Here is an 11,820-nt window from a genome sequence, read left to right on the forward strand (position 1 = left end):
ATTTTTTAATGGTCACATTAAAAAAGTATAATTTTCAGCTTCCTTTAATTATTTTTAAATAACGTACTGAATAAATAAGTTTATGGCCAGAATAAATGTTAAAGTCTTTTATTTGTCAGGTACACAGAACAACACAAGGTCAGACTGGGCACTCAAATTCTTAAGACAAGACAGCGGAAGCACCTGGCATAACGAATAAGTACACATGAAATAATTTACATCTATGCTGAGCTTGAATAAGTGAAACTTCCTAAATATACAGATAGCAATAAATAATTGACTATACTAGCCCTGATACTAAAACTTCCTGTTCCAATGGCCAATAAGACTTAAAAGTCAACACACACACACACACACACACACACACAGACACACACACACACACACACACACACACACACACAACACAAATAAGCCCAATTGTGAAATAGCCTACACTAGAATTTTGTAGCCTATATTTCATAAAGCCTACCAAGAGTTCCCTTAGTCACCACCTAGTGTAAGAAGGGCGCTGTTAAGTTACCGGTTTGATTCGTTGCGAAACGAGTCATCTCCCTTTCCTTCTTTTTTTCCGGATCAGTCGTTATTTAGTTTTTAATTACATAACACAATCCCCCATCATACATTTACATTTAACAACATGGATTTCACAATTCGTGCTGCAACACTCGAAGACTGCAAAGACATTGCGAGGATGATCTTGGTGAGCGGACATATCTACTTACGCACGAGTAGCGCGGCCCCGCACGTGTTGTAATTGGTGACTATTTGTCGTTTCATAATTACGTTATAAAATGCATACAAATTGTGTCCATGTACATTTAGATCCGTCGTCACTCTGATAAAATGGTGCATATTTAATTCATCCATTGGTTTCTTTTTCGGCTGCCTTACAAAAACATTACAATACTGCAACGTATCCTGTAGGCTGAGCTTCTTTGATACTATTGACGGTATCACGATGACGTGCAGTGACATATGACAACTTTATCATCGAAAGATGGTTTGTGCTGTTGGCAAATTACAATGTACCGTTATAAACTGCTTCATAAACAATAGGCATGCCCTCCAGCCGTTTAGGTTTTGATAGGCTAAATATCAGTATTGCCCAACAAGCCCCCATCCAAGTGAGGACCGGATGACTTTGGTTGAAATTGTTGCCCTTGTCTACCTACAGGAATTGGCTGAATATGAGAAAGTGTCAGATCAGGTGAAAATCACACAAAGAGGTGGGCCTATATGCTATTAATTATATCATATTTTTTCTTTAGAGTTAATCAGTACCTAGTTATTACCTGTCATCAGAAGTACCTATTATTCAGTCATAACTAAACTGTGTGTATGTGAATGTAATTGGCTCACAGTATTACACATTTGTTAGTCGTCCTTGATCATAGGGTCCCTTCTGAAGCAGCTTCTCATTTGAGGTTCAGGCTCGGTTAATGACATGTCACTCATCTGTGTAGACCTGGAGCAGGATGGGTTCTCCAAAAACCCATTCTTTCATGGTATCATCGCTGAGGTGCCAGAGCAACACAGAACCAAAGAAGGTGAGAGAACAAACGCATCTGAAACTGGACTGTGCTTTTGTCTTCGTCAGTTTGTTTACTCCACCAATCCTTGCTGTGAATATTTTAAAAAATTATCGTACAAATTTAGTTGCAACTATTACATAGCTTGTAGGAAATTAAATCTGCGATAATTGGTTTGGTTGTTAGTAACGTAGTTCTTTCGGTTAGCTAATTGTGCTGGTGAGTTGGCCATTGGTAATGGGACAGCTTCTTTTTATTAGACCACCAGAACGAGAACATTTGCATTCCAACTGCTTTCCTGGTCTCTCCTTTCCTTCCATGAAATTTCTTTTTCCACTTCCAGAAGAATCATGGTGGTGTCCACCTGGTTAATCATTCTAACATCTGCAAGTCCGGTTGACTGTGTGTGCACATGCTTGGGTGTGCTGTCTGTAGAAATTGCAGTTATCATTCATACAGTACAGGCAGTGTTTAAAAAAAACAGGAAGGTAACATAGGCGTGTCTGTCCCTTTGTAACTGTAGTGACTTTGCTTGCAGGGCATTCAAAGGTGGGCTATGCCCTCTACTTCTTCTCCTACAGCTCGTGGAAGGGCCGGGCTGTGTATATGGAGGATCTGTACGTGATGCCAGAGTTCAGAGGTCAGTGAGCCCCCTGCCCAGGGCTGTAATCAGTTGTCATACGTTTTCTTTTTCTGTCACCTCAGAGAACAAAACATCAAATAAATGCCTTAAAGTTGCCTTTAAGCCTCTAACCCTTTTTTACTATGGGATCCTGTTATAGGATTCGAGACTTACAGACACTTTCCTTATCAAGCTTGCCCTGTTTCTGTTGTCTTTGTGATTTATCAAAACGTAGAACGACGACTCACTGTATGTAATCGACATCATGTTATAAGCACATTGACATTGTTATCGGTCACTCCTTTACTTTGTGTGTCTTGTTCTGAAAGGTAAAGGGATTGGCAAGGCACTGATGAGCAAAGTGGCTCAGGTAAGGTAGACTGCACACCGAGGCAACGTGTTAGTGGTCTACGTTCATGCAATGATGTTGTGTTACCACTGCAGTTTTATGCTTGCCTCTGGATGTACGTATTATTATGTATGTGTGTGTTTGTTTGTGCATGTGGAGGAGAATCTGTTTGTTTTAACCACACAGTTTTGTCGGATCTGTCCTGAAGCATTTGCTTATACAATATAATTCTTCTATGGGAACAGAATGAACCCCTAAGAGATCATTTTCCTAACTGTGAGAGTATTATGTGTCTCTTTGACCTCTTCATATATGCGGTACTCCTAACCTCACTTGAACACCTCTACACTCTAGTTGGGCTTGGCTGCTGGCTGCACTCAGCTGAACTTTGCTGTGTTGGACTGGAACAAAGCATCTCTGGACTTCTACATGAGCCAGGGTTGTTTTGATGTGACTGCGGACCTGGGCTACCACTGCATGCGCTGTGAGGGGGAACAGCTGGAACACCTGGCACAGCCTTAAGCCCAGCTACCCCTTCCTGGGTTCATGACCTCTGGTTCCTTACAGTACCGAGGTCAATCAGGGATAAAGGTAAACTCATCGGCCCAGTTCCACTATTTTCAAGATGCACCCTACCCTTTCTCCTTAATCTGGGAAGATAGTGTAGAAGTATGGGTTTAATGTTTTTCCATCGTTTATAATCATATACAGCGATGCCAGATCTGTATTATCAACGGTGGTGGTTCGGAAAAGATGCAGTTTTAACATTTGGGTTCAGGGCCAGCGCAATGCAAAAAGGCTGTACTTGACCGGGGCACTGCATATTGTATCGTGTTTTGAAAGAGTGATGTGTCTTGACCCCCTAGCACCTTGTTCTTACTCATGTTACAAGACTTACACCTATTAATACCATGTGAGAGCTCTGGTTTGAGGAACCAAAGATACAAATATTGATATGACACAATGTCAAAAAATCGTAAGGTGTAAGTGTTCTGTTTTTGTGAAGCACATTGAGATGTTTGAAATGGATTCTTGTTTTCCATTTAAAACAGGACTGAATCAATGTTGCTGCTAATAAGTGCACACACTCAGGCTTGTTTATGCACATGAGTTTCCTCTTGGTTGAGGGTTATCAGTTGCAAATGTGGAAATATGTAATACTTTTTTTTACATTGGAATTATTTGCCGTGCAATAGTGTGAAGAAACGGTCAGTTAAATATTCTGGACATAAGATCATCTGCAGTGCTACATTCCATTCTAAGGTATACTTCTTAGTGCACAGAAAAACAATTCAATGCAGAGACCGAGCTACAATAGAGCAAACTGTAAGAAAAAAATCCTACTAACCTCTACTTAGTCTTTGTTTTCCTCCTAGATGTCTGTATGCTTTCAACAAATACAGTTTGTGTCTAAATAAATAACCACCTCATAGAGATATTGAGTAATATTGTGTACTTTGAATAACATCACAGTTGCTCAGTATTAGTGTCAGTCAAGTTGTTTCTCTGATATGCATACTTAACAGTAGTAGAGGTCGATTTTGTTAATCAAATGTTATTGTTACATTTCAGTGATGAATGCAGTGAGGTAATACCTTGTCTTTGAAACTGGTGCTTGGACATTTTAGATATTTTGTGCAATCGGCCAAGCCTTTTAGATCTACTTTTAGAGTGAATAATGTAACTAATGTGTGATTCGTTCATAAAATGTTTGTTCGTCATGAAATGTGAGTGTTATTGTGATGATGTCACTAGTGCACTACATAAAATCATGTTCCCTGCCCTAGAACCAGTCACACGGTCACTAGATGGGTTCTAACCCTGCTGCTACCATGTACTGTAGACTAAAAGTGTTTAGTACACATTACAAACAGTGTGAGAAACTGTCTAGTTGAGGTGAAGAACAAAATGTATGTCTACATTGAACATGTCAAATAAAGTATTGTGACACCAACTATATGACAGTATTCGGGTATTAATGTAAATGCCAACCACCCATGCTTATAGTACATAGAACAATTTAGACCAAACAAACATAATCACACAGTAAAATGTGAGATTCTACTCCAACAGTGTACAAGCATAGTTGTCTTACTTTAAGGGATATAGTACTTGCACTGGGTCAAAAGACAAATTATTCCATTCCATGAGCACATCAAGTCAGTGAAGGATATGCAGGTCAGAAGGGGCCTATGGCTAGCCTTTTATACCTTGTACATTAGGGCCACCTTGTGGTCGCGTCGAGAAGTTACAAATGCACAGAGCTGTTCCTTCTTCACTGTAAGTTGACGAAGCTCAGTATGTCTTTAAGTTTTGGAAGAGAGAGGTGCTGGCTGGTTGTTTACTTTTACTTTTTACATTGCATTAAAGTGCCTCATTGGTCTGGTGAAGGAATATTCATATTTTTGAAGGGGTGATGGAGCGTGCATGGTCATATGTGGTTTGCCCCACATAACCTACAATGACCCCCAGCAGGCGGTAAAAGGGAAGAACAGAAAGAAGCTGCGCTGTGTCAACGAAACAAGTGGGAGAAGGATGCAGCAGTTGATTTAACATCCCTACATCTCGAGCATTTGGACACAATCTGTATACGGTATAGATAGCTAATTTGATTAATTTAATTAAGTAGGTGAAGCTTGCTGGACGTTTTGTTTAGGCTATTTGATTCTTGACTGTTTTGACAGACATGGAATGGCCTGACATTGCATACAAATAAAATAAATAAATCCGATCAAACAAATGACTCGTGCGCCTGATCCAGAATTTTCTGGAATTCTGTCAAAGCAGGATGAAGTTACAATGGCAATTTGAGAAAGTCTGCGATAGTAGTTGACTTGACAGTCTGCACGACAATGCACCGAGTTCTGCAGAGAAGAAGAGCGAGTAAACTTCGGTTCCTGTGGGCATTCATGGCCATGGTCGCATTGTCGCTCGCCGCTTGCAGTGCAATGTTAACAGTGTGGACTTGGCGACAAACTAGGGACCTGTCCCAATCCTTCAAAACATTGCAAGAGCGACTGGAACAGGTATGTATGAAAGTGCTTCTCACTTTGCATAGGTTGCTTTCGGTTTTAATTGCATTGATGTAATTTGTTACATTAACTTTTTTCGAGGGGTTTGAAGAGTGTTATGCAACTTTTTGGATTCTCGGTTACGGGAAACCTCGTGGGGGTCTATGGAAAAATGCAAAGCTTACTGCTCTCCCCCAGTCTCCCCGCAACCCAGTGGTGCTAAATTGTACACTAACAGTGGCCACGTCTCTGCTGGTGTTCTCTGGTTTGCTGTGGCACTTTTATTGCTTACCAATAAGTGTTCTCTAGCGGTTAGCTTATTGCTTATTTTGCGTCTAAGGGATCCTTGCCAAGTTGAGTCGCTCTACCGCCAGTTGCATTCCAATTTTAGTCCAATTTACTGGAAAACCCTTGAATTCTTTGGCGTGAACCCACATTATAGGCAACTCGCTTGCAGTGAAGCGTATAGCTGCGTAAATCATTACACTAATTGTGGTTAAGCGATTTGCAACATGTAAAGCCTCCTTTTCAGGTAACTTGAAATGCAATGCACCAAATGTCTGCGATTGAAATGCACCAGCTTTAAAAACATTACGTTGCCACGCAGAACTTTGATTAAGACATTGCACGCTGGGAAAGACTGACGAATCCCGTCATTCAGTCACACAGATCCTGCTTGTGCACGTGACAGTTCAACTCTTCTGCCAATCATTGGATATTCATTCCATTCACATATGCATTTCCCAGTTCACCCATACCCAATCTCAAGTTTACAGTTTTCTACAGGACCTCAAACTCCCTCTTCCCTTCGCACTCCTTACTCCCTTTATAAAACACAGGCCCCCTTTGGCATACAAACTGTAAAGGCCCCATCTGAAGTTTAGAGAAACTTTGCTGGCTTGACAGAATTCATTTTCTTCCCTTCCTGCTTCACTTTGTGCAGGGGAGTTAAGAAATGCCAGGAATGTGAGGCACTAAAACAAGCATTAGGTGTCACAACTGGTTTAGGAGGAAGTGGCTAACCTGTTATGAGCCTCACATTTAATTGGGAGTCAGATACTGGTAAGATTGGAGGAAGTTAATGTGGTTGCCTGAAATCTCATGGATGTCTATACTGTGCAAGCCAAGTGAATGTCATAATAAAATGTACCATGATTAACGTGATGGTCTTCTTTCATCCTATTTTTCTCTCTCTCTCTCTCTCTCTCTCTCTCTCTCTCTCTCTCTCTCTCTCTCTCTCTCTCTCGCTACAGGTGAATTCTCAGCGAAAGGCTATTTTTCAGCTCATTCTGGAAAAGAGAGAGTTGCTGGTGGGCCAAAGAGTAAAGAGAGACGGTACTGTTTGTGCTGGTCTTTAAAAGTTGGATGTAATCCAAATACCTCTACTACAGAAACCTCCCTCTATCACACAACACAGTCAACAACATCCCAACAAACATAATATACTTAAGCCTTTTTTTCTTCTTTCGGGAACAACATTTTAGCACCACCAGGGGAATCTTGGCTGGTGTGACACCTTGGTTAGGTCTCGTGGGCACCCGCTGCTAAAAGTTGACACAGGAAACAGTAGGCAGCTGGATGACCGATTCAAAAATTACAGGTCTGCCCTGAACGGACTCAAACCAGCAAAAGCAGCTGGCACGAGGAGTCAGCCCACGTTGCACGCTTAAGAAACAAAAGAGATTTTTAGTCTGACAAGACTATGACAAAAGCTATCATTTTTTAATGTAGAGTTTAGGAGTGTTTTTCAGTGACACAGCATTGCAATACGTATTGTTTTGATAGCGTCACCACTGTGCAATACTGCTATGGAATTCCTAATCTATGTTGGGAAGTAGATTTGGACAAAATTATGTTCTATACTGGTTGTAGTCTAGGTTTGTGTAAGAGTAGACCATACATCTAAAAACTCCAAATAGTATTAAGTACAATATTCTCCTTCAGTTTTGATTGACAGCTTTCTTTCAATCCTTTTTTAGGAAAATACAATTCCTCCAAAACATCTCTCAAAGTCTCTATGCAGACCCACAGAAAAATACTAATTATATACAGTCACCCATCTGACCTATCTTACTCACTGTCATTTTGGCAGTTTTTATCTAAGGCTCCATTCTAAAAAATACAGTATCTGAATGTTCATATGCAGTATCTACAGTATCTTAGAGATATCAGGGTTTGCCAGCTTTAGTTGAAGTACTGGAGGTAAAACAACAACACTGTAGAATACCAAGAGTACTCATTCCCCACCCCATTTTTCAAGGTCAATTGTATTTATTATGATTGTTTGAGTGCTGGCCATGGCAGTTGCACAAAATCTTTTTTTTTGACTGGGTCTTTACAACTCCTCTGTGTTCTAAAGCTGACAAATATGCTTCTCTATGTGGCCCACTCTCAGACATACACAAATACACACTTCTACAAAGGTTTTTGCGCTTTATTTTTCATACTGCTTACTTAATCTTAATGAATCCCCAATCTTCTGTTTAACATATCACATGTACCCCTCTCTCGTTCCCTCCATCTTTATCTCTCACTTGGTCTCCCCCTGTCTGCATTCAGTGTTTTTTAGTTGACTGAAACCATCTGTCTCTGAATATAGCCAAGATCAGAAAAAAACCCACATTCACTGACTGACAAACTAAGAGTTGAAGGAAAGATATCATTGCAGGGGAAGGAAATCCATCTCCATATGGTTGAACAGTTAGACTATTCAGGTGGAAGCTGAACGGCCGCAAATGAATACACGATGGCTGCTGAGATAAAGCTCTTGATATTATCTTCACTTGGATAAAAATGGTGTCTGTTTTTCCCCCCACTCTGTCATATTAACTCATGCTCTTTCCTCCTTCCCTTTGCAAGGGAGAAGCAAAAGAGAGAAGAATGGAAATGGCAAAAAAGTAGCTTCTCATTTTGAAAGTAAGTGGCTTGGCAGATTTTCAGAGGCTTTGAATGGAGCATCTGTTAAAGTGGTTTCAATCATACACCGCTATATGATTGCGGCCATAAAATCTTAATTGACTTTCCCTTCTCTGTCTTTCCACTAGTTACCAAAGAGTCCTATGAGAAAGGTGAGCGCAATAAAGGTGAATGATGGCAAAGATGGTTGAATATGATTCTTGGGAGTTGAGCTAGTCCCTAGATGGCCTTTTTATTGTTAACCGTTTGTGTGCATGTGTGTGCGTGTGTGTGTGCGTGTGTGTGTGTGCGTGCATCTAGTCGGACAGGACGGCTTGATAAAGGGATGGATTGAGGACGAACAGTTGAATATGAGTAGGGCTGTCAGGTACAGCAAAGAGACTGGCGTCTTCACAGTGGAAAGAGCAGGAGTCTACTTCCTGTACTGTCAGGTGAGACTCTGGGAGTTGTAGTTTCTGTTTGCCCCTGGGTGCTTTCAGAGGGTGCTCCTCTGAAAGCACCATCTTTCTTCATTCAAAGAATTGACCTCTATGATATCCTGTACCAATTCATATAGTACCTATGGGACTAAACCTATGATTCATCTTTGTCTCCATCAGGTGTTGTTCAATGAGCACCAGTCCCAGTATATAAAGCTGGACGTGGAGGTCAAGAGTCGCAGAGAGCAGAAGCTGCAGTGCATAGAGGGCTATGGGACCACTCCGGCCGCAGGCTACCACCAGTTCCATTTCCTCAAACCCTGCCAGGTATCTGGCCTCCTGCGCCTAGAAAAAGGGGTCGAGCTGAAGACGAAAACCGGCCCCGATCTCAGCCTTCACACTGGAGGAAAACATTACTTCAGCATCTTCAAAGTCAACTGAGAGGAACCTGTTATTGAACTGTTTGTTTTACCCGGACCTGTATCAGTGGAACACAGATTCTGTGATCAATGGATTCATCAAAAGATTTATGACAGGGTTAATTTCATGTGTCAGATGTGCATGACTTTCTTTTCAAATACACAAACATCTGGTAGAGAAGACTAAAAGCACTTCGAGACTTACTAGACAAACTTTACTGGCTCTCTAGAATCTGTCCTGTTGGTTTGAGGGCCAACCAGCCAGTGAACTGGCCCAGAATTTAAGAACTGAACTTTCTTGATGGACAAAACAACTGCTGTGGAGGTTCTGGAAATGTTATCGTGCGATGGGGACCATATTGCGTATCGGTTACATGTTAGAGTCTTTGAACTTCTGTGTGTGCAAAGATTCTCTGCACTTTGCACTTGCTTTTTAAAGAAGGATGTAAAAGGAATGCCAAGCAGCATACAGCCTGGTAGCTGCACTCACTTGTGCAAAGAGAAATTGAAAGGCTTTCTCACGTTTCTGAAGTCTATCTATATTCTGCAGAATTGCTGTCTTTAAACAGGTGGTAAACCATCATTTTATCCAACCTTTTCTGATTGTGAAGTACTATATTACTACTTATTACATGTTATTATGTTTTTGTAAGATCATAATTAATATTATGTAGAAATCTAGGATGGGATTGGTAATTTTGAAATGAAAAATCACAGTGAGTTATATACAGTTGTACATTTTGGATGGGCTAATATGCTGCTTGCTGTACTATTTCAGAGTTGTATTAATACAATATTACTAGATTCATATTGTAATAATACTCTACTCGACAGTAACATAGTATTTCTATCAGGTGGTTCAGTGCTTACACTCTTGTTTGTAAGTAGTTTGTGTACAGTACATTTATATTAGTTTCTTTTCAGCACTAAACCACAGCAATAGAGGTCTCATTCTTGTTTTCATCTCAAAAATGCTTAAATAACCATTTGACATTATTCGTTCACTAATGGAGCATGTGGTATTGCGATGTAGACATATTTCCTGTCAGATTTCCTCATCTTTTTCCTCTTCCTCTTTCATTGCACCGCACAGTCCTTTTTGGACCTCACATTTCCCTGTCTGTGCCCTTCAGCACACTCACACACACACACAGGCATGCCAGTGCTCATGTGCACGTGCGCTCACATGCACTCCCTTTCCGAGCTCTCACTTCCTGAATGTGAATCTTAAACCTGTAGCTCAAAGGCTCTAATGACTTGTGCTTTCCTCCTGTATAGACTTTCCCCCCAATTATTTCCTTAAACTTTTAAATGTTAAAGTTTATGACCAACTTAAAAATACTTATATTGCACAAAGAGGTCTGTTTGTGAACGTACATAGAAACAGGGCAAGGAAGAGGATGTCTGGAGAAGAATTACAAATATTTGTAAAATTTTGAGGGCAGTACTAGTAAAAAAAAAACGGTATTTTCCCCATTTAATTGTTTCCTTGTCTTCAATTTAATATTACTCTGATATTGGACATTAGGAGTGCTGTTCCATAGATCTTTGTCAATTTAGTTTTAACATTTTAATTCAAAACTCATTTTGGTCAGAGCTTTGTCAATGTATGGCAGATGGGTCTTATTTTCTCAGCATTCAGATATCTTCACCACTGCTGTTGCTGAATAGTAAATAGGGTGATGATTCACACTACAGGAGTAGTTAAATCATAACCTACTGGTGCATTCATCACCTGTGTCATGTGTGATTGACAGCCCTGTCGTTTCTCAAGACGCACATCTCTCTCTCTCTCTCTCTCTCTCTCTCTCTCTCTGTCTCTCTCTGTCTCTCTCTCTCTCTCACACACACACACACACACACATACACACACAGAGGTGTTCTCATAGGGAGCTGGAGGATTCATTCATGTACGTCACCATCCCAGAGTGCTTCATCTCCCACACACTCTGTCTGTCGTTGCTAGGCCATGGAGCTAGAGAAATAGTGACCACAATGCCAACCCTGTATTCAATAAGCCAGTTAAAGTACAGCATGTGGGTGATACATAATTCCTGTTATTTTTAAAGGATCTTATGGTTGTCTTTGGAATGATTTGAGATTGTTTAAAAATACACAATTCCAGATTTGTATGCTCTCATTTCATTCGATTTTATTACAAACCAAAAAAAAGAAAAAGGAAAAAAGATGTATCATTATTGACACGTTTTACTGCCACTCATCAATTGTTCGGCACAACAACGTACACTGTGACACAAGATACAGAGAAAACATTTAAAATAAAACATTATATGAAGGAAACTAAGGTAAATAGAACACAAGTGCTTGATTCAACAGAACATTTTAGAGGAGGGTTTGCAAAACACTTCCTATTTTGTGTAAAGTAACGGTAAAATGCTTTTTGACTCTTCACTTGGTACGCTAGTGTTGAAGGTCAAAAGTTTAGGGAAAATAAATTAGATTCACTACTTTAATCATTTGAAATAGGCCCTGGTCTAACTAACATTGCACTATTTCAGCTAGCATTTACAGAATTGACATAGGATTAGTTT

At 40.3% G+C, this 11,820-nt stretch overlaps 2 protein-coding genes across 3 annotated transcripts; both read left to right on the forward strand.

Annotated features, from left to right (window-relative positions):
- Window positions 1-514: 514 nt before the first annotated feature.
- LOC146222279 (thialysine N-epsilon-acetyltransferase-like) lies at window positions 515-4,450 on the forward strand. Its single transcript, XM_084691592.1, has 6 exons — window positions 515-703; window positions 1,178-1,229; window positions 1,467-1,550; window positions 2,071-2,172; window positions 2,484-2,524; window positions 2,858-4,450. The coding sequence occupies exons 1-6, from the start codon at window positions 641-643 to the stop codon at window positions 3,023-3,025; spliced, it is 510 nt and encodes a 169-aa protein (XP_084547718.1). The 5' UTR covers window positions 515-640; the 3' UTR covers window positions 3,026-4,450.
- A 379-nt stretch (window positions 4,451-4,829) lies between these two features.
- Window positions 4,830-11,408, forward strand: tnfsf12 (TNF superfamily member 12). Of its 2 annotated transcripts, none has more exons than XM_084691779.1 (6): window positions 4,830-5,529; window positions 6,768-6,849; window positions 8,374-8,430; window positions 8,559-8,597; window positions 8,731-8,861; window positions 9,030-11,408. In XM_084691779.1, exons 1-6 carry the CDS (start codon window positions 5,356-5,358, stop codon window positions 9,288-9,290), a joined length of 744 nt encoding a protein of 247 aa, XP_084547905.1. In that variant the 5' UTR covers window positions 4,830-5,355; the 3' UTR covers window positions 9,291-11,408. The 2 variants fall into 2 exon arrangements, with proteins under 2 accessions (XP_084547905.1, XP_084547906.1); XM_084691780.1 differs by having other exon boundaries at window positions 8,559-8,582.
- Window positions 11,409-11,820: the final 412 nt, after the last annotated feature.

Source organism: Hypomesus nipponensis, chromosome 25 (assembly GCF_054491055.1).
Source record: "Hypomesus nipponensis isolate SF chromosome 25, ASM5449105v1, whole genome shotgun sequence".
NCBI lineage: Eukaryota > Metazoa > Chordata > Actinopteri > Osmeriformes > Osmeridae > Hypomesus > Hypomesus nipponensis.